Raw genomic sequence first — 26382 nt, 5'->3', positions numbered from 1 at the left:
CAGCCCCCTGATGAGCCAAGGGCAAAGGAGGAGTGACGATGCAGGATCCCAGTTGAATGTGAAGGTTCTACTACTATTTTAGAGAACCACTTCCTGCAGGGCTCTAGCTGCTGTAGGAGAACAGGGAAGCAGCATGTTCTTCTGAGTTCTTCCTTGTTTCTTGGCCCATAAAGAACTCTAGTTATCCAAAATGCCTTCTTTCATTCTCAGGAAGCCAAAAGCTGTCTTGAAGACCAAGATTTTAAGCCTACATATGCCACAGTCACATCCTGTGTAGCTCCTGGGTGCACAGTACCAGCCCCTAGTCCCAGAGGGGCTCTGACATGCCAGCAGTCTCTGCTGTCACAGGGTCACATCCACTGCTCTCCTGTGCCTCACCAGAGCACTCCTCATTCACTCTTTTCCTGTAGATCTTACGATTTAATTAGAAATACTAAATGCTATTCTTTATCACTTCTCCCTGTAATATGTCCCTGAGTTCTATGAACTCTGAGCCTCACTACCCAATGCCCCATAATAGACACCATGTATGTTCCCTTAAATCAGGAGTTCCAGTTTTACCCACCTTAACCAGAAAATAATGTTTCACTTGGATTCAGGCATTTGAAACAACCAAGTCATATGTAAGTCAGTGACGCTATTTCTTATTATAATCAATAAGATACCATAGACTTAGACAAGTCATTTACTCCCCTTTTATGTATAGGTAGGTAATATCAGCCTTACTTACTTAGAAGGATCAAAAGGGATAATGTCCATGAAAGCCATTTAACACATAGAAAAGCATTATAGTATCTAAATAAGCAAGAGCAACGATCATACCTTTCTTTATATTCCTGATTGGTGGTATGTTGATATAAGAGCTAAAATAGTTGGAAGGGGTGAAGAGGTGAGTGTGTCCTGGAACAAAAAGTTGAGACTAGAAGGGACATTCTAGGGCCATGCTGGCTAGAGTAGGATTCATCTCATCTGGCCCAAAGCACTTGCCTTGCTTCAACAGTCCCCAGTATGACTACATTTAATTGTTCAGAGTGGACCCTATCCTGTCCACCAAGCACTCAGTGCTACTCCACTTGTTCCTCTGAAAATGCTAACAAGAGCTCTCCCTTCCCAGCTGCCATTTTTCATTCTAATCATTAGTGGTCAGGGAAAGGCTGAAGACAAATGGGGCTCCCTCCATGGCTCCTCACTAAGGATCTATTGCTTTGTAAGTTTGATTTCCAACTCATCAAAATTCAATGGAGAAAAGTTCAGAACCATAGAATCTTAGAGCTGAAAGTGACCTAAGACGTGACCTCATTCAAAAGATTATAATATATGCAACCCCATGTTCGCTGCAGCTTTATTTACAATAGCCAAGATATGGAAACAACCTAAGTGGTGGTCGCTTCATGAATGGATAAAGAAGATGCCATGTATATTTTTTATATGTGTGTGTGTATATATATATAAAATTTATATTTATATGCATGTACACACAATGGAATATTATTCAGCCATAAAAAAGAATAAAATCTTGCCATTTGCGACAATATGGATGGACCTTGAGGTCATTATGTTAAGTGAAATAAGTCAGAAAGACAAATACTGTATGATCTCACTTATACATGTAAACTTTAAAAACAAAAACAAAAAACCGAGCTCATAGATACAGAGAACAGATTGGTGTTTGCCAGAGGTGGTGGGTGGGTGAAGAGGGTCAAAGGGTACAAGCTTCCAGTTATAAAATAAATAAGTCCTGAGGATATAATGCACAGCATGATGACTATAGTTAATAATACTGTGTTGAATATTTGAAAGTGGCTAACAGAATAAATGTTGAAAGTTATCACAAGAAAAAAATTTGTAACTATATATGGTGATGGATGTTAACTAGACTTATTGTTGTGATCATTTCATAATATATACAAACATGGACTCATGTTGTACACCTGAAACTAATGTAATGTTACATGTCAATTATATCTCAATGAAAAAATAAAATAAAATTACATGCCAAAAAGAAAAAAACTGATCATAAGACCCAGATGCCATGGATATACAGTTAATTTGTGAAGAAGATGGGACTGGAATCCAATCCTCAAATCCAAGGTCAGGGTTCTTTCCACTAACCAAGTCCTGGTACTAATACTACTAATGCTGTACTAAGCACTAGGTACTTGAACTAAGACCACAGCATGGTACTAGCATAGTGTTGCACTAGGACTACTAGAACTAATACCCAAATCTGTATAAACTAGACATTCAGCAGAATCATGAGTCTAAAATCTAAAGAGTAATGGGGATACTGAAACAACCCCCCTCTCCTAGTCCAGAGAGAAGCACCCAGGCTGAGCATGGTGGGACATGGAGAGGGCTGTGACAAGATGCTGAAAGAAGATGCTCCGGTATGAAAAAGGTCTCTTCCATGGAGGAAAGCAGAACAGAGGAGGGAGAAAAATTGAAAAGCATACAGGATCGGAAAGGCGATAATGGAAATTAAGGTGTCAGGAATCTCTAAAAGCAACTCTTCCTTCTCCAGGGCTAATTAACACTTTAACCCTCCATACCCAAGCCCATCCTCTCATGGTCACCAGGCATCTACCTGAATGCAAACCAAACCAGCCACTGTGTCTGGATTCCTCCCTGCCTGCTGCAGGCTGGGTTAGAAGCCACCTTGAGGCACCCACAACAGTTAGTGCAGATCTCTATCATGGCCTTTGTACAGGGTACTCCATAACTGGGTGATCACAGTTCCATCACTGGAGTCTCCACCGTCAAACTGTAAGCTCCTTGAAGGCAGGGCTGTCTCATTAACCCCAGCACCATGCCTGGATGTGACAGTAACTCAGCAGCTGACTGTGCATGAATAAATGTATTAACTCAGCCATCACCTCTTCTGGGAGTTTGTTTCCGAGCTGCTCCACTCCCACCCCAGGTTTCAGGCATGTATGCCTCATCCGTGCTCTCGTAGCACCTGTGCGGCTCTCATGGCTCTTATCATGGGACCTCTTACCTCCATATCAAAATTACCTGAAAACTCATTTGAGTCACTGACTAGACTGACAACTCTTTGAGGGCAAGGACTATGTCTTTCCTCTCTTTATTCTCAGCACCTATCATAATACTTAGAAACCACAGGAATTTAATACAGACTTGGAGAAAGGATGAATAAATGAATGAATACAACCAAAAGGGTACCAAAAGAAATGCTAATAGAACAAGCACTCTTTGTCACAGAGAGACCCAAAAGAGTCTCCAGGAAAACGAATTGCCTGCTCCCAGAGTGTCGCCACAGCTCTGGCGTTTCTTGCAGCCTCTGCTGCCAGGAAGGGCTGAAACGCCATCCATATTCAAGAACAAAGACAGAGTGAACCCTCCTCAAGTCGTATTGCTAGATGGCACCTGTTGCTAAAATAGCAGCTGGTAAGCATTTTGTTTTGTGCAAAACGACAAGGACAACAACAACAAAACAATTTATTACAGGAAGCAGCATCACAATGACAATGAGAAATCATGAGGCTAAATATACAGCAGAAAAAAATACAGAATTTTTGTAATGAAAGACGAGGAAGGAGCTGCTAGAGTCTGAGGAAAAAAGCCTGAAGTGTTGATTAGAAATTGCTCAGCCTGCATGAAAAGAGAGAAACTAGGGGTGGGGGGGGGAAGGGGAGGAGAGGAAGAGAAAAAGAGAGAAGACAGAGAAAGGGAGGGAGAGGGAGAAGGAATGTGGTTTTTTTCCTGGCTCTCTGACTCATTTTTAATCTGTCCTTTCCTTTCTCCCTCCCCTTCCACCACCCCCTCAAGAGAGAATTCATTGATTGGGCTGGACTAAAATGTCTTACCTTTTGTCTCCTGGTTGCTCTGTGAACGATGAGTCTGAATCCATCTCATCCTTGACTGTTCCTCTCTCTTCCCTCCCTCCCTCCCTCTCCCCAGCCGCCATTGTTAGCTGCTTCACTTTGCTGAGGCTGAGGCTTGTCCACGGTGGGATGCGGGGGGAAGGGGAAACTGGGGACCAGGGGATGCCAGTGGGTGATCAGTGGGACCTCTGGAGCCAGGCTTACTTGCAGAGCCTGGAAGTCCCAGCCCTCTGACAGCTGGATGGCCCTGATAACTAACCTGTTGCCTGCTTCCAGGCAGGAGCAACCTCTCCAGGTGCGGATGGGAGAAGGCACAGACCAGATGAAGCAGCACCTCCCCTCAAGACAAAAACAACCCCCCCCCCACACACACACACCCCACAAAGCTCAGAGAGGGAGCTCAGGAGAGTGCAAACAGGACTGGCCCGGGGTTTGGGAGGACTGGGTCTAGTGCCCGCTCCAACACAAACTTGCTGTGTGCACATTGCCTTTCTGGACCTCCATTTGTATAAACTGAGAGGACTCAATTAGACGGTCCCAGGGACCATTTCATGAAAAGCTCTCAGCCATCTAGCAAGGGCTATATGTTCCCCTTCTGCCCCATGCCCTGCAAATCCCTAGAGAGCTTTTTTTGGGTATACCCCAGGGTGTCTGGAAGAGCACCTCTGACTTGGGGACCCCTCCCCAGATGCCTAGCTGACTTCAGGGAGGCGGTGATAGAGGTTCAAGGCCAAAGTCCCCTCAAATATGATAATTGAGAAGTAGAGGCAAATTAAGGACATTCAGAATCAGTGAGGGTGGAAGTAGAAGGCACTGGGAGGCCAGGGGAGTGGGGAGGCATGGATCAGGCAATCCCTGAAATTAGAGATGATTCATATTTGAATAATGTGGGAGGGATGAACTCAGAGCAGCCAAGAGAAGAGGCTAACTCTGCTGAGGGACCCCTCCCCAAACCTAAACCCCGCAGGGGGCAAGAGCCAGTGTTAGGGACCCTTCATTAGGAATGGAAAAAAAAAACTGAGGCAATCTATATTCTTATTCTGAAGCTAAGGGACATAGTGGTTTTGTCTTTCTTCTTAAATGTATTTTACCCTCTTTCAATCACTTGCCTTAGATATTTTTATCTCGTTCCTCTTTTCCTACTGACTTGATTTTTCCCAGTCTTCAATGCTCCCAGAGGGGACACAACTTTGTTCTTGGTGTTATTTTCCATTTTCTCTCCTGCCCTTCACTACCCCATCTTGTCTTCACCACTTTTCTGCTCCCTTGTTCCTCTCCTCCATCACTTGGTTCCACCTTGCTTTGAATTGTTGCCTCAGACCCAGTCCAGACCACCCAAGCCTTCCTAACCCCTCCACCTCCACCCAAGGCAGGGCTGCTCTGTGAATCTCTCAGGGCTGCCCATTCAGCCTGGCCACCTATCTCTCAACCTCACAGATCATCCTGTGGGAACACGTGTTAGGAACTAGAGCCTTTCCAGACCCCAGGAGGGTGGGGAGAAAGTTCACCAAAAGGGAGGGGGGAAACACGGAGGTCTCAGCTAGAGGAAGTGACTCTAATGCTAAGGCAAGGCCCTACCTTCTGAATATCTCTGCAAATTATCTTTATTAGAGGGTGTTCCCACCTGTTTATGGGGGAAGGAAGGCTCTTCTCTTCCAGCTCACTTGATACCGGGTTTCTCTCCGCCTCCCCCATCATTCTAACACACACACACACACACCCCTCCCCCCACTTACCACCAGCCTGCTAAGCAGCTTTAAGCACAATGGGGGGTAACTGGGGGTGCGGTGCGGTGGGCTAGGGTTACAACAGAACCAGTACCGGAATACATATAAAGTTATCCGTCTCGGTAGAAAACGCCTCTTACCTGTTAGCCAGAAGAGAGCAACCCACGCCAGCACGACTCTGTCCATTTTCCGCAACTTCCCATCCAGATTAAGGAGTGAGGGAAGTGGGAAGCGCCAGAGACGGGAGGATCGAGGTAACCGAGCGGCGGAGGCGACGGCGGGCGCGAACGGGCCCCCGGCGTCCCTGGGCGCCGCCGCCCGGGCCGCGCAGGCGGGGCCCCGGGCTGACCGCGCCGCCGGCGGCACGCGCGCTGCCGCGGGCTCCCGGGGTCCACGCGGCGCTCGGCGGCGCCTTCCCCGCCGGCTGGCGCACCCGCACGCCCAGGCAGCGCGGCCCACCGAGCGCCTTCCGGCCGCAGAGCGCGCCGCGCGGGGGAGCTCGGCCGCCGGCTCCGCCGCCAGCCGCCCCGGGGCTACCAAAGTTTCTCGGTCACGTGCACGCCCCTGCGGCTCGCAGGTCAGCGCTGAGTGACAAAGTACAGGGGGGAGAGGGGGCGCGGGGGAGGCGGCAGGGCGGGCTGCGCGGAGCCGGGAGCGATCAGCGCGGCTGCTCCCAGCGAAGCCAGCGTTCGGGACCCGAGCCAAAAGCGGGGTTGGGGACTCGAGGAGGGGGAGTCTGGGTACGCACGTGGCCAGGGCCATTCTGAACTGGGACAGAGGGACCTGCGGGGACTTGGCATAACTTGTTGGCAAGGGTGTGCGCTTTCGCTGACCCCCCTGCCCCTCCGTTCGGTTCCCTTTTTGACAGTGCAAGGAACCGAGGGGCTCAGCAGAATTGGAAAAGGTAGGCGGGAATCCCGCGTCGAAACTTTCTCCTGTTAAAACATTATGAGGTTAAAGCATTATGAGATAAGGGCATGCAGCTCTTTAACAGAAAATATGTAAAACTAGAATGAAATGAACAATTATACGGCTCACATTTGTCCAACACTTAATCGCTTCTCGGCCTTTTGGCTAAAATCAGGCGCGTTTGCACAACACTTTACAGTTTGCAGGGCGCATTAACATGGATTACTCCATTTCTTAAAAGGATCTTGTGTGTGTAGGAAAGGATTCTAAATGTATGTGTTTCGAGACAACCGAGAAATGTGTATGTTAACGAACATATTAAGCATCTACTAGGTGCCAAGAACCAAGGCTACAAAGATGAGGAAAGACAGACTTCCTGCCATTAAAGGGCCTCTTCTTGGGTCCCGGAGAGGGAGGAAGATCAGCACATTGAACACAAAACACATACTGGTAGTAAAACAGAGCAAATGCGATGATGGAGATCTGGAGAAAGGGCCCTCAGAACATGAAGGAAGGAGCAGTTTAGTGGGGACTGGGGGAGAGTGGGCAACACCACAGTAAAGAAGGGGTAACATCTCAATTGGTATTTGCAGAATGGGCAAGATTTGTGCTATTGAGGGATTGGGGGCGGAAAGGGGACAGGGCAGGGGGAATTCTGGGCAGAGGAAAGAAAGGAGACAAGGCAGAAAGGTAGAAAATTCCTCTGAAAACAGAGTGGTTCTAGGCTTGAGGAGAGTCCCTGGAGAGAGACTCTACATGCTTAGGAATGAATGAACGTATATGTGAAACGGGGATGAGATGTGAACATCAGAAATGGTGAGAATTGACTCTGGTCTTTCATGGCTGCCTGACATCGCAATTCCCTTCTTATTTTCAAGGAATCCCAACTATGGAAGCCAAAAAGTCTAGAGCAGTCTCCCCAGCCGGGGACCCTCTCACTCAGAGCTTTTTGAAACTGGAGCACATGAGGCAAGAAGCAGAGTCAGCGGAGAATCAGTTTTGCTGCTGAGGTGGGCAGCTGGCGTCCAGTGTTCACAGGCCAGCCATGGCAGAGGTCAGGCCACCAGACTACTGTGATGTGTGGTTTGGGGCTGTCCTCTTGGTTGTGTAGCCTCTCTGGGTTCCAGCTCACTTTCTACACCTGGCTCGTCAGCCTTCCTGGCAATTCTGTGAGCCACCCCATATCCTCTTGTAAATTCTCTCTTTGCTTAGTTTGGCGAGAGATGATTTCTGAAGCTTGCAATTAAGAACCCTGACTAATATGCTGTGTGAGAGAAATTTGGAGGACTATTTTCTTTCATATACAAAAGAAGGAAGGAAGGAAGGAGGGAGGGAAGGAAGGAAGGAGGGAGGGAAGGAAGGAAGGAAGGGAGGAAGGAAGGAAGGGAGGGAGGAAGGAAGAAAGGAAGGAAGGAAGGAAGGGGAAAATTGAAATAAAGGAGATACCTAACATTTGTGGGTTTCCTATTAGGTTGTAGACACAGTCCTAGATGTTTCACAAGCTTTCTCGGTTAATCCTAATGAGGAAACTCAGGCCCAGAGAATTTAATTATCTTCTAAAGATCAGGTAGCTAGCAAGTGGCAAAGGTAGGATTTGAACGGAGATCTTTTGGCTCAGAGCATAGTCCCTTTGCACTATAAAACTGACATCTAGACCAGAGGGTTGATATGATGATGTATTTGTATCATCTACAAATTATTTACACACATTTACTGTGTGTGTGTATATGCACATGTGCCCATGCGCACAGAGCATAAAAGAGCTTGAATAGTGTTTAGTATTTAAGCAGACATAACGATGGTATTTTATGCAAAACTTGGACATTAGAGTTGAGAAATTGGACATGGGGGATGGACTGAGCTAAGGGAACCTGGATGTGCATGGAAAGTGGAAAGTGAAAGCCCACAGAAGTGAGCTTTGAATGTGTGCTTGGAGTTTGTATGTCAGCAGGGAGTCAGGGCACTTGGGGAAAAGCTTGTGCCAGAGTGAATCATAGAATGCAGGGGCCTTGTCCACCAACCAGGGAATTTATTTTCTGTGTAGCACCCTGCATGTCTATCTTCTAGCTAGAGAGATACAGTTGATCAGCATCTTCCTGAGTGGGTGGAGCCTGGGCCATCCCTAAGGAGGTGCTAAACTGGACTAAATCATGGTGTGTACCCCTCCCTAATGCACGTTATTACCAAGGTGATGGAGGGTTAAGAGGAACTTTAAGGGTACACCTGATGATTCAAAACATGCAGCCTAAAGGATGGAGGTAGGAGGAGGGTGGGACAATGGTATTATTTTGCTGTATTGGTGGAGGTAGCAGGATATGACCCCAGAACCCTGGTGCTCTTCCAAGTGTGGTTTTTGAACTTTGGCATCAGAATCACATAAAAGTGTTTGCTTAAATGCAGATTACCAGTCTCTACTAAAAACTATGATATCAGAAATTCTGGGTGGGACCTGGAAATCTGCATTTTAACTGCCTTCCTCACATTCTTCTGAAGCTCACTAATGTTTAAGAAGCATTACTTAATCACTTTTTTGTTTTTCTGGGAGGCTGTTGAGTTGATGTTTGCAAATGAGCCTCAGATTCAGATCTGGTTAAGCTCCAGTTGTCCTTTTATCCTGGCCAAATAGGACAGGACCCCCACAGAGATGAATTTTTCACCGCCAAGGGAAGGGTCCGGATCCCCAACACTTCAAACTTTCTGCTGCAACCAGAGACAAAATGTCAGAATATAGGCCTATGTGGGACCAGATCAGGATTCCCAGGAAGCCACAGCTGGAATTGTATATGATGGGGAGTGGGTGTGGACTGACAGGCGGCTTTGCCAAAGTTGCACCCTTTAGAACAGAATTAGGACATGGAGAAAAGAGAAGTGAACCACCGCAAGGAGACAGGCTGGTAGCTGGTAGCAACCACATAGTTATAAATATAATGCAGCTGAATCCTCTTTAAAACATGATTTCATTGCAGGCACATAGGCATGCATGCACATGAATTCTGCTGAATGTAGATCTTTTTAAAGCACACAGATAATATCACATTTCTACTTCTCTCTGATCTGTTCTTCCAGGAGGAATCTATGAGGTGTGACTTTAAAACAGATACCACGTTTCTCACCTAAGTTTTGTTCCTCTTTCCTTCTCTTGTGCTACCTTTTCAGTTTGTTAATGTTCCCCATCCCCCATATCTTCAAAACCACCTTCAATGAATTATAATTTTTTTTAAAAAATCTAAATTAAAGTGATAAACTAAAATAAATAAACAAACAAACAAATACTGGAGACTCTAGGCACCCTGTACTGGAAACTGGAAACATTTTCAATCTGGAAGCCCTTTCATATTGCAGAATAAATTGTTTCATTAAGAAAATGCTTTAAAGAAAGGAAATGCAAATATAAAGCACATGATGCCAAAGAATTTTAAAAAGCTGTACTGCCAAGAACAGTGGTAAGTATATAATAAGTAAAAGATTGGGAGAATGTACTGAAAATTTCACATACTTGAAGCAGATTTAACCCAAGAGCCTGCTGTCTCAGGCTTCAAATCAAACTGCGGGGGTGCAGGGGGGGCAGAATTCGATGATGTCTGCTTGCCCCATCCTGAGGCCAGACCCCACCAACGGTGGGTGGCCCCCACCTGAGTTAGCTCGCTATGCTTTCCCCACAGAGGTCTCTCCAAGGATAATGTGCAGACAAAAAGAGCAGAACATCAAACTATATTTAGGGCATGGTCTCAAATATGGAAAATGTATTTAAAAGAGATAATGGAAACAACAAAAGAGTAATAATGGTTATCTCAGGTAGGATAGTCATTCATTTATATTTTCTTCTTTAGATTTTCTACATGCTCTAATAGTTCTACAATGTAGAAAGAGTTGCTTGGACAAAAGATACAGCTGTGCCACAATTTACTCAGTCTCTGCGACATCCCTGGAGGAAGGAGAGAGTCACCAAGAAGGGGTGACAGGTGTCTTGTCAGGCCTGTATCTTTAGCCAGATACAAAGCCCCCAAATGTACACCTGCACTCATTCTGTCTCAATCATGAGCTGTTAATCAAGTTAATTATGAGCAGTTGAAGCCCTGGGAGCCCTTAGTGACTGACAGTTCAACCTATAATTTCTCTGTGAGTTACAGAGCCGAAGATGAAGTAAGGCTGCTTCTCTTTTAGGAGCCCTATCTCCAGTGTCTGCTTTTGTTTTTGTTTCAGTGTTAGCCTCCTTTGGAAGCCAGCACAGCATCAACAGCCCCCCAGATTAGCAGCAGAGCAGATTCCAGTGATCAAGCAGCACCTTTTAGCCCAAAGGGGGAATGATGAAGGGGGCCTGTCTTTCTGTATTTTATCCAGGCTTTGGGTTCTAGGTCTTGACGATTAAGCCAGAAGATTGCTTCTCAGCCCTAAGCATTCTCCTAGAGGCCTTCTCCCCTGGCACGGGTCAAAGACAGAGCCCAAGAGAGGGAAGTGAGCCAGAATAAGTATGTCATCCAATGACCTCACCCCCAGAAAACAGGCAGGTAAGGCAGCTGGAACAACAGAGTCAGAACACTCAACAGCACGAAGGGAAGCAGCTCTAGCAATGGAAGGGTCATTTGCGGGCTCTCGAAAAGCTAGTGTTAAAGAACGGCAGCCTTGACCTTTGTGTTGGAGTCGTGGGGTGAGGCTCTCTCTCGAATCGTTAATTCTGTACTCCTACCCGATTCTGAGTGGGTGCCCTATACACAGAGATGATCAATATGAATTTCTGTCTAATTAATTACAACCTGTTCCAGGGCCTTCTTCCCTTTTCCTCATCTTCTCTTCTCTCTTTCTTGAATTCATTCATTTATTTATTCCATATACATTCACTGAGCACCTACTGTATTTTAGATACTATGCTGTCTAGAAATTCAAGATGAGTAGGAATTCAAAGATGGATGAGTCACAGCCTCTTCTGTCAAAGAGCTTACAGTTGGGTTGTAGCCGTGTGTGTGTGTGTGTGTGTGTGTGTGTGTGTGTGTGTGTGTTGTGTGGTGGGGGAGAGAGAGACACATGGCCTTTAAATGTGATAGTGTGACAGGGCCCATATTAGGACATGTTCTAGGTATGGTTTGGGAACAAAGGGAGAGGGGTCAGTTACCCGTCTGGAGTGCTGGTCAGAGATGTCTTCATGAAAAGGTGACCCCTGAGCTAAGTCTTAAACATGATCTGCGCAGAATTTCTAAAAGCAGAAATGGAGCAGGAGGTAGTGCAAATGCATAAGCAATGGGCCGAGATGAGCGTGGGGCCTGCTGCCAGGAATATGAGTCAGCAATGAGGCTGGAAAAGTTGGCTGAGGTCGGACCAAGGTGATCCAGGCTATCAGGTCTGGACTGAACTCTGCAGGCAATGGACCACCCATAAGGATATCTAAGCAGAAGAACAAGATTAGACCTGTATTTCAGCCAAGTTATTGTGGCCACAGGATGTAGGATGTACTGGTGGAAAGAGAGACAACAGGCAGAGGCCTCTTCCATGGGAGAGCTCATCACAAGAGCCCAAGAAGGAACAAGTACCAGAACTAAGCTATAGCATGGCAGGAATGAGAAGCAAATAGTAGGTAAGAGAGACATTACAGGGAGACACAAGAAGTAGAATCCACATGACCTGACAACAGGTTGCGTGTGTACAGACTGAGTAAGCCAAGTAATCAACCAGACTTCAGGGTGAGTTACTCAAGAATGTGGTGTGCATTCAGGCAATGTCTAGAGAAGATGGGGAACTTGGAAATTCCCCTTTTTTGCTTTGGCAAAGCACCGTGTAATAAACATCCTTGAGCACCTATAATGAACAACTTGGAATACTTATATTAAAGAAGCAGGGATCTCACAGAGGTTAGAGCCGCTCATGGGCTGTGTGGCCTGGGGAAGGCACTTTACCACTCTGAGCCTCAATTTCTCACTCTGCAAAATGGGGATGATCATTGAATCTATTTCATAGGGTTGTTATGAAGAGGAGAGATGAGATTATGCTGTGCAGTGTTTAGCAGGGAGTCTGACATGGTAGCTTTCAATGAATGTTAGCTATTATTACTATTATTATTAGCACGGGTTGGAGGATGCACTTTAACCGTACTGTCAGGGCCTTAATTTAAACTAGCATCAGGACAAAAATAGCATGAGGAAAAACATTTTACTAAAATGCTGTTTCTTTTGGGGTGGTTTCATAACACTCACTCAGCTGAAAATCACACCTCATACTTAATATTTTAAGAAAAAAAGTAGAAGCCATCCAAATTTCCAATGGCTTCTCACCCCTTTAGATTGAAATCGAAAATCCTCACAGTGACCTTATAAGCCCTGTATGATTCGGCCCAAGCTCCCTCTGCAATATCCTCTCTGCTCTCCCCCTTGCTCACTTCACTCCAGCCACAGACTTACTTTGCTATTCCTTAAACACCCCTGACGTGTGCCCACCTTGGAGTTTTTGCACTTGCTACTCCCTTGGTCTGGAACGCTCTTTGCCTGACATCTTCATGGTTTGTTTCCTCACTTCCAGTGTTTGCTTAAATTTCATTTCTTCAAATAGAGGCTCTTCTGACCACCCTAAAATTGTCCCCTCCATCAGTCCCTATTCCCTTATCGTGTATTATCTTTCTTCATTGGACTTATTGTCCAATAAGATGTTCGGACATCTTATTATACACATAGTTGTTTATTTCTTTATTGTCTGCCTTCCTCATTATTAGGTTTGTTCTGTTCAACTTATTGTGCCTGAAATAGAGCCTAGCACTCAGCAGACTCTTAATATTAAATGAATGAAGCACTTCCTCTTAGAAACTCTTCTCTTAGTTTCCGTGGTTTTCTCCCTGCTTCCTCAGACATTCCTTCTTCCTTACCTTTACTGGGTTTTCTTTTTCTAACTGACTTCTAAATGCTGGTGTTCCTCAGGACTCCATCCTGGATCCTTGTTTTCTCTCTTCACTCTCAGCCTAAGCAATCGCATCTATTTCCATGAATTTAAGTACCAGCTTTATGTGGCTTACTTCCAAATTCTATCTCTAGCCCAGAACTCCAGACTTAGCCGATTGCCTGCTTGACATCTCCACTTGACTGTATAATAGGCATTTCAAAATTAACATGTCCATAACTGGATTCTTGATCCCCCCCCCCGGCCCCTGCCATGCATACCCCCAACAAAAACCTGCCCCCCTCTAGAATTTCTGAATAGGAAGATCAATGTGGTTGGAAAAAGGGAAAAACTGTTCTGTTTACATAGGACTTTACTTAAGTAAAACTGGGAAAAAAATCAATTGTATCAAAGAAGGAGAGGAGCAGGTAATAGAATTATGAGGAGCGTTGGACCCTCTTTGGCACTAGCACAGTCCTCGCTATTTTACAAAAAGACACCACTTGCCACTGGGTTACCCGAGTCGAAACCCTAGGATTCCTCCCTTTCTCTTACTCCTGCAGCCAATCCATCAGCTAGTTCTGTTTTTCCACAAAGTACAAGTGAAACCGTCCTCACGTCTCCATGTCTGCTCCATGTCTCTGTTCTACGTCATCATCAACTCACGTGGACTCCTGAGGAAGCCTCCTAACTCAACTCCTCGTGCCCATTCTTGCTGATTTGAACCTGTTCTCTGACTAGCATCAAGAGTGACCTTCTTAAACTGTAAACTATATAATGACACTTTAAAAAAATCCCTTAAATGACCACCCATGTCCTTAGAGTAATACTTGAACCCCTGACACTGGCCATGCCCAAATCTCTGCTGGTCACTCTATCCTCAGCATGCACCCCTCTCCACCTGACTGGATACACTTCAGCAACACCAACCGGTCTTCCATCTGTTCTGAGGATTCAAAAAATTCTTTATTGCATGAGGCCTTTTCATGTGCTGTTCCCTCTGTCTGGAATGCTCTTCTTTCAGCTCTTCGCATGACTAGCTCCGTACCTTTGCATCCTTTCTCATTTTAAATGGCACCTCCTCAGAGAGGTTTGCCTCCGATCACCTATTTAAACATTTAACAGTTAAATCAAAATATTATTTTGAATTTTTAAAGTAAGATAAAGCGATCTTGGCCAAGATGGAGTAACAGGACATGAATTTATCCAGCAGCCTGAAACAACTAAAAAACTGGTTAAAATATATGAAACAATGTTTTCAGATACTGGACATCAGGAAGCAGAGATGAGTCATCCTTGAAAGAACAGAAACAGGGTGAGCCCTGTGATTGCCCCAGGTTGCTGCCCAGAGAGAGGATCCAGAATGCAGCATTAAGAGGGGTAACCTAGGCAGAGTCCTGTGGTCTCCCTGGGTTAAGGAGATGGTGTTGGGTGTCTGGTAGGCCAGGGTGGCTAGAGTTCACAGGGCAGAGTACCAGACAGAGAGAGCAGCACGAAGAAAAAGCTCTGGAAATCTGCTGAGGATCTCCCTTGGAGCTCCAGCTGAATGCTGATCAGTGCATGTGTGGGAGGAAACTATACAGTGCCAGGGAAAGAACAACGTGAAAGGATTAGAAGGAACAATCCTTGAAATTCACAGGGCTAGAAATAGTCTGTGTTTCCATTAGCCAAAGTGGAAAAACCTCCAAATTCATGGGTTGTCAGGAAGAGTACTCAGAAGGGTGTTATATCAGCAGAGGAGAAAATTAGTCCTAAAGGTTGCTCTGATTCTGAATAACAAGGCATAAAAGCAAACCTCAAAAGGAGGAAAAACTAGACTAAAATTGTTTCCAAATAACATAACACAAAGCACAAGAATATTTATAAGAATACAAAAATATGCAGCATTCAACAGGGTAAAATTTACAACCGTCATCCAACCAAATATTGCCAAGCTTACAGAGAAGCAGGACAAAATATAACCCATAATAAGGAGAAAAATCAAACAGTAGAAACAGACCCAGAAATGACACAGATGATGAAATGAGTAGGCAAAGACATTTAGTAGTTATTATAACTATATTCCTTATTATAACTACATTCCGTGTTAAAGGTAGAGGGCAGATAGACCATGTTAAGTAGAAATACAGAAGATATAAAGAAGATTTAAATCAAATTCTGGAGATGAAAACTAAATGATTTGATACAAAAAATACACTGGATGGGATTAGTAACGAATTAGACACTGCAGACGAAAAGATCAGTAAACCTGAAGAAAGAGCAGTAGAAAATGCAAAATGAAATGCAAAGAACAAAGACTGAAGGGAAAAAAATGAATAGAATATTAGTGAACTATGGGGCAACTTCAAGCAGCCTAAGGGGGTAGTGAGGAAACTTTTAGGGGTGGATATGTTCATTATCTTGATGGTGGTGATGGTTTCACAGCTGTACACATATGTTAAAGCTCATCAAGTCGTATGCTTTAGATATATGTATTTAACTTACTGTACTTCCATCATGTCTCAACATTGGTATAAAAAAGCAGTCTGGAACTAAAATCCCAGATAATAACATGGGAGATGGCAATGGGGTGGTGGAGCAGTGGGCTGGGATACTAAGTGAGGGGAAGCAATAGCTTTCTAAGCTTCTTGTCTATTTGGGAAGAATGGGTCTATTTGTCTAATAGGTAATGGGTACCTATTAACTGTATAAGTTGTTATAAAAATATGTTTTAAAACAGGTGTCTTAAAAATATGGGTAGCTACTGAATGAAGCAAAATAGAATGCATAACTTGAAACCAATGTAAGAGAAAGTAGAGAAAAAAATAACTGATCAATCCAACTAAAACAGAAAAAGGAAAAATAAGAAAACTAGAAAGATAGTAAATAGAAATTGAAATACTTGAATGAAGCTTTTTATTCAAGAAACTAGAAAAAGAACCACAAACTAGCCTGAAGTAATAGAAAGAGGGACTCTGTAAACTTAAAGCAGATATAAAAAGGAATAGGAAAACTGTAAAGTTCATCAATAAAACCCAAAGTTGTTTTTTTTTAAAGATCAATAAAATAAACTTTGGCAAGTAGTAAGAGGAAAAAAGACAAGGTATAAATAACATTAGGAATTATGTATATTTTAAATTACAAGCAAATATTTTATGCCAATCAATTTTGTTTTTTAAATCAACTTTATTGAAGTATAATTTACACACAATAAAATGCACACCTTTTAAATGTATTATTTGAGGAGTTTTGACAACTATATGCCACCTGTAACTACTACCACTACAATCAAGGTATAGAATATTTCTGACAACCCAGGAGTTCTCTTGTCAGTTCTCAGTCAATCCCCTTTGTCTACCTCTTGGCCCTAGGTAACTGCTGATCTGATTTCTAAATGATAGTTTTGCCTTTTATTGAGTTTTGTATAAGTGGAATCATACAGTATCTATCCTTTTATGTATGCCTTTTTTCATTCAACAAAATTATCTTGAAATTCATCCATGTTGAATATCAATAGTTCATTGCGTTTCATTCCTGAATAGCAGTCTACTATGGCTATACCACAATTTTTAAATCAGTTCATCTCTTAGTGAACACTTGGGTTGTCCAGTTTGGGGCTCTTATAAATAGAGCTGCTATGAAATTCATTTCCAAGGGGATATATTTTTTCATTTCTCCTAAATGAGTGGAAGTTCTTGGTCCTATGTTAAATGTATGTGTAACTTTGTAAGAAACTGCCACTGTATGAAAATTCTAGTTATGTCACATTCTTGCCAACATTTTACAGCAATATAAATGAAAACCTAAATGAAATAAACAATTCTATAAAAAGTAATGAATTACCAAAATTGGTTGAAGGAAAGGTAGGAAACCTGAAAAGACTAATAACCATACAAAGTATTGAAATGGTAATCAAAGGTCAACCCCACCCTCCAAAGATATACTATGATCAAAGAGTTTTACTAGTGAAGTTCTACCAAACTGTCCAGGAATAGATAATTCCATCTGTTGTTCAAAGTGAACAGAGAAAAAAGATAGCAGTTCATTTTATGAGGCTATTACAACGCTGATACCAACATTTTGTAAGGATATCACGAAAAAAATCTGTAACTTAATATCACTTCAATCAAGGAAGCAAAAATCCCACATTAAGTATGCTTTAAAAAATAAGCAATGCCAAGCATGATCAAGAAGAGGTTATAGTAGTAGGAATGGTAGGCTGCTTTAACATTAGAAAAACCTAGCAATATCATTTATTGAGCTAACCAATTAAAGAATAAAACCATACGGTCATCTGAAAAGATGCACAAAAAGCATTTAATAAAATTTCAACTCCTGTTCTTGATTTTAAAACATATACATACATATACATACAACACATACTCAATAAACTGAACACAGATAGGAATTTCTGCTGGAAGCACATATTACTAGAAAATCCAATAAAATCGATTGGCACTATTTGAACCAATCTGAGAGTTCAGCAGGGTGACTAAATACACAAGATTAACAGTAAAATCAATACTTTCTCTACACATCAGCAGTAACTAATTAGAAAATATAATGGAAAAAAGAAATACATATAATAGTTCCAAATATATTCTAGGAATAAAACAACCAAAAAAATAAATAAATAAACCAGACCTTTATGAGGAAATCTATAAAACTTTATTCAAAGACATTATTTAAAATCTCAGACTCTTACTGTATGTCTCCTTACAAACACTTAAGAAAAACTGCGTTTTTAAAAACCATGTTCTTTGAAACAATAATGTCATTTAAGAATGGGGAAAACCCAAATCAAATCATACTGGTGGTTTTCCTCATCTTACCCGCCTCCCTTACCTTTAGATTGTAAACTTCTTGAGGGAAAAGATCTTGTTTGTCGCGTTCCTCACTCTGTCCCCCCATCCAATACCTTTCACAATTCTCAGCACGGATTTGGCCCCTTACAGTTGTAAAACATCGAAGAACCTGAAGCACTTGCTGGTCCTCTTCCTCTCTACCTATTTTGATGGATGTTACGCAATAATATACGGAAATTGCTCCAAGCCTTCCACGTGACAAGACCTCCGCCAACGACTCATCCCAGCCAATCACAATGCTCCTCACCTGTGATCTCTCTTCCCTCCCCCCCCCCCGCCCCCATGGCCGCACGAGGGGGAATCTTACCATCTCTGGCTGTTTTTCTCCTGGCGAGGCCAATGCGCCTGCGCACCATGCCCTGATTGGCTGAGAGCTACGGACCTGCGCGCGCAGGCCTCCACCTCGGTTACTAAGAGCGTGAGCCGGACGAGGGCGGCTAAGTGTGGTACTGTCTCTGGCCCGCTTCGAGGCCTGTACCGCACTCACCATGCCTAACCGCAGGGCCAGTCGCAATTCCTACTATTTCTTCGTGCAGGAGAAGATCCCCGAACTACGGCGGAGAGGCCTGCCCGTGGCTCGCGTCACTGATGCCATCCCCTACTGTTCCAGTGACTGGGCGGTAAGGCTGGAGGCCGGTGAGCCCGGGGTCGGGCAGTTGAGCAAACGGGAGGGAAAGAAGACTCGAGGAAGCCAGTGACCCCTGGGCCCCTGCTGGAGGGGGAGGAACACCCCCCCCCGCCCGCCCTCCCGTCCGCGGCTCAGGGCAACCGACGCCGCTTCCGCCTCCCTGTAATGTGCAGGCATCTACAGGCGGGGCCCTGGGCAGTAGGTCCTCACTGCTGCGGCTTGTCTCCCTCTTGTATCTCCTCAAGCTCCTGAGGGAGGAGGAAAAGAAGAAATATGCAGAAATGGCTCGAGAGTGGAGGGCTGCCCAGGGGAAGGACTCTGGGCCTTCGGAGAAGCAGGTAAAGTTAGCCAGAGAAGAGCAGTCACCTTCCTGGCACATAGGCATGCTCAGTAAATGCTGGATGAGTGAATGGGTGAATGTCAATGGTACACGACTGGGTGATTTGGGTGAGTGCAAAGAAGAGTTTTTCATTTTTTTCCTCATGTCAGAGAATGCCTGCTAAAAAATAGCAGGCTCCGGTACTAGGGCACACCTTGGTATCATTTGATGGTGAGCCAGGGAAAATCCCATTAGGAAACCTGCACCCAGTAGACCGTGATCAGCAAAGGGAGCGTTGATATTTAGGGTTTGTACTAGATGACCTCTAAGGGTCTCTTTCAACTCCTTTATGATTTAAGAACCCTTTTTCAAATGTTTAAAAGTAGTTTGGTCCACTCTCTCTTTTTGAATGACACCTGGAACGAGGCCAGTTCCTGTGTTTAAAGTATGGAAATAAGATTTGTGGATGTTGGTGAATGTTTGTGTCTTACAGGTAAGAGTTGTATAAAGTTTATTTGGGTTAAGTTCTGTGTAGCAGAATGTTAAAGCACTAAATAAAATTTGTGGGCTTCCCTGGTGGCGCAGTGGTTGAGAATCTGCCTGCCAATGCAGGGGACACGGGTTCGAGCCCTGGTCTGGGAGGATCCCACATGCCGCGGAGCGGCTGGGCCCGTGAGCCACAATTACTGAGCCTGCGCGTCTGGAGCCTGTGCTCCGCAACAAGAGAGGCCGCGATGGTGGGAGGCTCGCGCACCGCGATGAAGAGTGGACCCCGCTTGCCGCAGCTAGAGAAAGCCCTCTCACAGAAACGAGGACTCAACACAGCCATAAATAAATAAATAAATAAATAAAAATTAAAAAACAAACAAACAAAAAAAAAACAAGTTCCATTTTAAAAAAAATAAAATAAAATTTGTTGCTGATTCATATCAAGAAAAGGCAAGGTAATTGTGGAATTTCCCCCCTCCCTCTGTGTTCTTCCCATTCTTACATAGCAAAAATTCTGTTCTTATTATAAACTGTTAATATTGGATTGAAATTCGAGAGAGTTTTGCTTGTTTTAAGTTTGAGAGATTTTTATTTTATGGCTTTATGTTTGAGTAGAAGCTCTAATCAGTTGAATTTGTACTTGTGAGCCATAATTTTTTTTTTTCTTCTAACTACAGTGTCTTAAGACATCTCCCCTCAAAATGAAAGCCGTGTTGTATGTATACGTCATTGAGACTTGGAGCCAGCACAATCTGGTTTTTATTTTGAGTGAAGAACAAATAATATTAGAGTACTTTGGGAAATGATTTTTTTTTTTAAATAAATTTATTTATTTATTTATTTATTTTTGGCTGCATTGGGTCTTCATTGCTGTGCACGGGCTTCCTCTAGTTGTGGTGAGGAGGACCTACTCTTTGTTGTGGTGCACGGGCTTCCCATTGCGGTGGCTTCTCTTGTTGCAGAGCACAGGCTCTAGGCACGTGGGCTGCAGTAGTTGTGGCTCGCGGGCTCTAGAGCGCAGGCTCTAGTTGTGGCACACGGGCTTAGTTGCTCCGCGGCATGTGGGATCTTCCCAGACCAGGGCTCGAACCCGTGTCCCCTGCATTGGCAGGCGGATTCTTAACCGCTGCGCCACCAGGGAAGTCCTGGGAAATGATATTTTTTTAGCTACTGGACAGGCATGTATTGTGTGACCCAATAGGATTAGTTTAGATTATCAGTAGGTGGCAAATGGCTTTCAGCAGTAATTGGAGTGGTTATTTACCACTCAGCCTTTTGATACAAAATATTTATAGATTTTTGCCATTGTTTGCCTTTGAGTGTTGGTTTTATTGACGATTATTTATTTATATACTCATTGGGTTTATTGGCCTGGAGAGGTTACCAAAGTAATCTGTGGGTTGTTTTGCAGTTATTTTGCTAAATTTAAATATATGGTATAAAGTGCCCAGCGAGAGTTCAAGTATGTGGTCAATGATTACCTTTTTCTTTAGAAACCTGTTTCCACCCCACTGAGGAGGCCAGGCATGCTTGTACCAAAGCAGAATGTTTCACCCCTGGATATGTCAAGCTTGTCTCTAAAAAGTGATCAAGGTAGAGTAATCCTAAACTGTTTGCTTAGATAAATTTGGGTGCTTAAAAATACTATGATATATTGATCAGTAAACATGTGTTCTGTTCATTTTGATTCTGCATTTCAAAGTAATTGACTACAGGTGTTTGAACATGATGGCACTAAAGTTGTGAAAGATCGGGTAATGTGCATTCGTTGAAGTAACACTGGAGAATTTTTTTTTTTTTTTGGCAAAAATCTGGTCTCTTGTTTTCTACCACTTCATATGTTATTAAACGTACTTTTTGGATTTAAGTGTTTATAGCTAGACACTAACATACACTTGTTATAAAGGTAAAGATAAATTGAGCTAGCCTAGATAAAAACATAGCTAATCAGAGTCCTTGCTATTCCTTCTGGCTGTTTTTTATTAAATGTGTTCTTTGTTAAAAATTTAATCTTTAGCAGTCATAAGTGTGGCCAATCCTGGTAAATAAGACCTCCTTACATTCTCACATTTCTTTCTTCCTTTAGAGAATTTATAAGTGGTCTTGTGTATATTGGTAAAAAGTAAAGAGTGAACTAAATTGTCCATAGTTTATATCAGAGTTTTTCTACACTGATTGTACTTGGTTTTATTTCCCTAGCCCTTATATTTTTTGAGTATGGGTCACAGCTTTTCTTAAGTCATTCCTGAGATTCAGGGCTTATGTACAGCTAAATTATGTAGAGCTGGCTGCAAGTTTGAATAATTTTGTTCCTTCATGCACAGAGTGGTTACTACTTTAATCCTTGATAAGTGTAATTATGAAAATTGATTAATTTACCTGGTATAGCTGATTTATTTTCTCTTTTCCAGCTCATTTAGGGATATAGGAACACAAGGAGAAAGGTTCTAAATCTTTTGGTTTTGTCAAAGGGGTAAATGCGAAATGCTCATCTGTTCGTGTTGTCTTTCTATTATTTTTTTTTAAAGCTCTCCTTGGAGGCATTTTTTATTTTTTGAACATTTTTAGCCATGGCGAGCTACCTCCTCACTGTGAACAGCGCTTCCTCCCTTGTGAAATAGGCTGTGTTAAATATTCTCTCCAAGAAGGTATTATGGCAGATTTCCACAGCTTTATAAATCCTGGTAAGTGGCCAGTTAGAGTAGATGCTATATCTTTAAAAGTTATGTTTTTTATATTGACCTTATTTGATAATAGTGTTTTTATTAAAAGCTGTTGTGTAGGTAAGTTCTTAAAATGTAACACAGGACTTCATAATAATTGGATGAAAAACTATTAAGAACTAAGTGTTGACACAGAGTTTTTGGTTTAGTCTTTTAACCTCAAGTAAGCATTAGAGTTGGGTGGATAGAATGCTTGAAAAATGTGTAGCCTGCTATTTGCTTATTTGCGGTCTTACATCTTAGAAATTTCTGAAGGCTTCTTATACCTTTGCTCTTTTCTTTCTTTACCCCATCCTTCACCTCCACAGTCACTAGTTTTTAACTTGCTATTGCCTTATAACCTTGAGCAAAGTACTTATCCTTTCTGAACCTATTAGCTCATCTATAAATTGGGGATAATGCCTATTGGAGGCCTGTTCTAAGGAATACATGAGAAGGTATGGAAATAGCCTAGTATTTAATAGGCTCTCGGGTATTCTCACTATTTTTTCTTCCTACTACTCCACCCCATCAAAAGCAATTAGTAATGAAGACATAGGATTTGATTCAATTCCTAAGTTGGTAGATAGTAGTTAAGGGAGCACTATACCTTTAAAGGTAAGTGGGAGGAATGTGTAGGGAGAAGAGTAAAGGAGAAGAGGTTGGGAAAAGAAGAATTTCATCTTCAGTTTTATCAATTGCTTTAAAATTCATTAGGACAGTCCAGTACTTTTCCTTGTTTTCAGATAACAAGAAAAATTTTCCTACTTACACTTAGGAGAGTTGCTGCTTAGGACATGTCAAAAAACTACTTTTTTCTGTACGGGTGTAAAACATTAAAAAATAGAATTTGGAGACTTTTTCCCTCCGAGAAATACGTAAATACCTTGCTATATCAAGGGCCTCATGAATCCCTGTGGCCTGTTCGTGGACCCCTGGCTAACATTCCTTTAGCACAAGTTTTCTTTACCTAGTATTTCTTTCTCTGTGAGGAATAACTTGCTTTTTAAAGTAGCTTAGACAATATACCAAGATTCTTTGATAGTCATAATACCTTTGGTTAGGAAAAAACTCCTCTATGAGGGTTTAATCTTCTGTAATTTTACATAGCAGTAACAAGTACCTATGTTATGATTTGGTTATCCTGTGGAATATTACTGTAGCACAACCAGAGAGTTTCCAGATTTCTGCTTCTCTCAGTAAAATATTTTGTATTACAGGTGAAATTCCACGAGGATTTCGGTTTCATTGTCAGGCTGCAAGTAAGTATAAAGTAATGGGGTAGAATATAGGCATTGAATACGTGCGTACCTGGTTAAGATGTTGCTTTAAACAGATACATAAAACATTGATTGGGGGGAAGAATAACCTAAATTATTGTCGGAGAATCTTCATAGAAGTGGTAGATGGTGTATGTAATCCTTAAAAACTTTAAAATTATATAGAATGAAAGGATAATATCTTTTTCCCTTTATGGAGATTGTGTTTTTATTTTCTTCTTTTTTCTGCTTATATCCTTTGGCTTGAAGATCAGCGGCTTTTACTGGCCAGGTGCATAGGTAGGTCTTTTAACTGGTGTCAGGTTACCTAGATTTAGGGCCATTCACAGGAATATCCATTCAAAATTAAGGGATAAAAAGTTGATACTTCAAAACATAACAGAATGTTAAACAGCAAAACAGCTATGAATTAATTTTTCAGATGAGGAAAACGGGTTTCTATTTTAAGTATTTTGCAACCAAAGGATGTGACTGTGTATATCTAAGCTCTTGTACTCTTTTCTAGAAACTAGATTTTAACCAGTTTCTTATTTGATTAAAATGAAAATCATTGATAATAGGTTTGCTTTTTAAGTTTTATTCAAAATGTCAGGTTTTTTTCTTTAAAATGTAGACAATTAGCCGGTAGAAGGGTTTGAAATTAGAAATAAGTTTTTCAAATCTGCCATAACAAGCAGCTGTTTTGTAACACTTATAATATTGTTCTTTATAAATGAAGAGAATATTTTAGACTCATTTTTGGTTATGTCCTTTGAGTTTTTTCCAGTCTTAGTGAAAAATATGTACTAGTCCTTTTTTGTTTGCCTGGGATCAGGGCTGTAGGCCTTGGAACAAGGAGTTTAAGGCAATTTTTTTTAGTAAGTTTGTTGCTTTGAATGAAAAAAATTATAGAATAAAAATTCTGTTGTAACTTTGAGGTGTGAACCTAGCTAATCTCAAGTGTTACATTGTCTGAGGTTATTTGACGAAATAGGTAGTGGTAAAAACCAAAAATAGAAACTTAGCTGGTGAATTAATTTCACATTTTTACTTAAGTTCTTTTTCTGGTTTGTTCATCTCATGAGTGCATTGGAATCCCTATGTACCAGAACACTCATTTGTGAGAATGTCCCTTTACTGTTTATTTTGTTTCTGATTAAATTTTTAAAAAAATCATTTTTAAAGGCTTATTTTTACAGTCTTTCCAAATTAACTGATTAACAGAAAGTGTGGTTCTTTTTTTTCTAACATCTTTATTGGAGTATAATTGCTTTACAATGGTGTGTTAGTTTCTGATTTATAGCAAAGTGAATCAGCTATACATATACATATATCCCCATATCTCCTTCCTCTTGCGTCTCCCTCCCAGCCTCCCTATCCCACCCCTCTAGGTGGTCACAAAGCACCGAACTGATCTCCCTGTGCTATGTGGCTGCTTCCACTAGCTATCTGTTTTACATTTGGTAGCATATATAAGTACATGCCACTCTCTCACTTCGTCCCAGCTTACCCTTCCCCCTCCCCATGTCCTCAAGTCCATTCTCTACATCTGTGTCTTTATTCCTGTCCTGTCCTGCTAGGTTCTTCATGACCTTTTTTTTTTTTTTTTTTTTTAGATTCCATATATATGTGTTAGCATACGGTATTTGTTTTTCTCTTTCTGACTTCGCTCTGTATGACAGACTCTAGGTCCATCCACCTCACTACAAATAATTTCATTTCTTTTTATGGCTGAGTAATATTCCATTGTATATATGTGCCACATCTTCTTTATCCGTTCATCTGTCGATGGATACTTAGGTTGCTTCCATGTCCTGGCTATTGTAAATAGAGCTGCAATGAACATTGTGGTACATGACTCTCTTTGAATTATGGTTTTCTCAGGGTATATGCCCAGTAGTGGGATTGCTGGGTCATATGGTAGTTCTATTTTTAGTTTTATAAGGAACCTCCATCCTGTTCTCCATAGTGGCTGTATCAATTTACATTCCCACCAACAGTGCAAGAGGGTTCCCTTTTCTCCACACCCTCTCCAGCATTTACTGTTTGTAGATTTTTTGATGATGGTCATCTGATCGGTGTGAGGTGATACCTCATTGTAGTTTTGATTTGCATTTCTCTAATGGTTAGCGATGTTGAGCATCCTCCCATTTACCATTGGAACAAAAAGAATAAAATGCCTAGGAATAAACCTACCTAAAGAGACAAAAGACCTGTATGCAGAAAACTATAAGACACTGACGAAAGAAATTAAGGATGATACAAACAGATGGAGAGACATACCATGTTCTTGGATTGGAAGAATCAACACTGTGAAAATGACTATACTACCCAAAGCAATCTACAGATTCAGTGCAATCCCTATCAAACTACCAATGGCATTTTTCACAGAACTAGAACAAAAAATTTCACAATTTGTATAGAAAGTGTGCTTCTTAGAAACAAACCTATTAAGGAGTCTAGGAGTGTTTTCTTGAGTTTTTTTTCAGACTAATTAAAACTGAGCACAATGTTTTTCATTCAGGAAACCTAAGATCCTTGGAGCTCACCAATATAAGCGTGTCTTAAATTGCCAATTTGATAACCCTGAGAAATGTGCCAATTAAATAAGACAAATGAGTGTATTAGAGTGACAGTTATGTCGACATAATAACTAAAAATGCCCGGGCTAGTGTAATCAAACTGATATTTAGGAAAAGACCGTGTTTCATACAGTAACACACTGAAGCAAGTTTACATGTGGTTACAATTTGATTAGAAGTTAAGGAATGTGCATGTAGATATTTCAAATGCTCCTGTGCTATC

General features: G+C 42.1%; 2 protein-coding genes across 6 annotated transcripts in view; one reads left to right on the top strand and one right to left on the bottom strand.

Annotated features, from left to right (window-relative positions):
* The window catches only part of ILDR2 (immunoglobulin like domain containing receptor 2), a 70317-nt gene extending 64394 nt beyond the window's left edge, over positions 1–5923 (bottom strand). For 3 of the 5 annotated variants that reach the window (XM_082360879.1, XM_082360880.1, XM_082360882.1), the window contains exon 1: positions 5710–5923. In XM_082360879.1, coding sequence (XP_082217005.1) covers positions 5710–5755 — 46 coding nt within the window. In that variant the 5' untranslated portion in view covers positions 5756–5923. The remainder of the gene's footprint in view (positions 1–5709) is intronic. The other 2 variants (XM_082360878.1, XM_082360881.1) reach the window with 1 other exon arrangement.
* A 12745-nt stretch (positions 5924–18668) lies between these two features.
* MAEL (maelstrom spermatogenic transposon silencer) overlaps positions 18669–26382 on the top strand; it is a gene marked incomplete at its 5' end in the record, with an annotated part of 50570 nt that continues 42856 nt past the window's right edge. The window contains 5 exons of the mRNA XM_082360932.1: positions 18669–18800; positions 19054–19146; positions 21110–21209; positions 22145–22300; positions 23539–23580. Coding sequence (XP_082217058.1) covers positions 18669–18800; positions 19054–19146; positions 21110–21209; positions 22145–22300; positions 23539–23580 — 523 coding nt within the window. The remainder of the gene's footprint in view (positions 18801–19053; positions 19147–21109; positions 21210–22144; positions 22301–23538; positions 23581–26382) is intronic.

Source organism: Balaenoptera borealis (genome assembly GCF_965194805.1).
Source record: "Balaenoptera borealis genome assembly, chromosome: 1".
NCBI lineage: Eukaryota > Metazoa > Chordata > Mammalia > Artiodactyla > Balaenopteridae > Balaenoptera > Balaenoptera borealis.
This window is presented reverse-complemented; position numbering and strand designations above follow the sequence as displayed.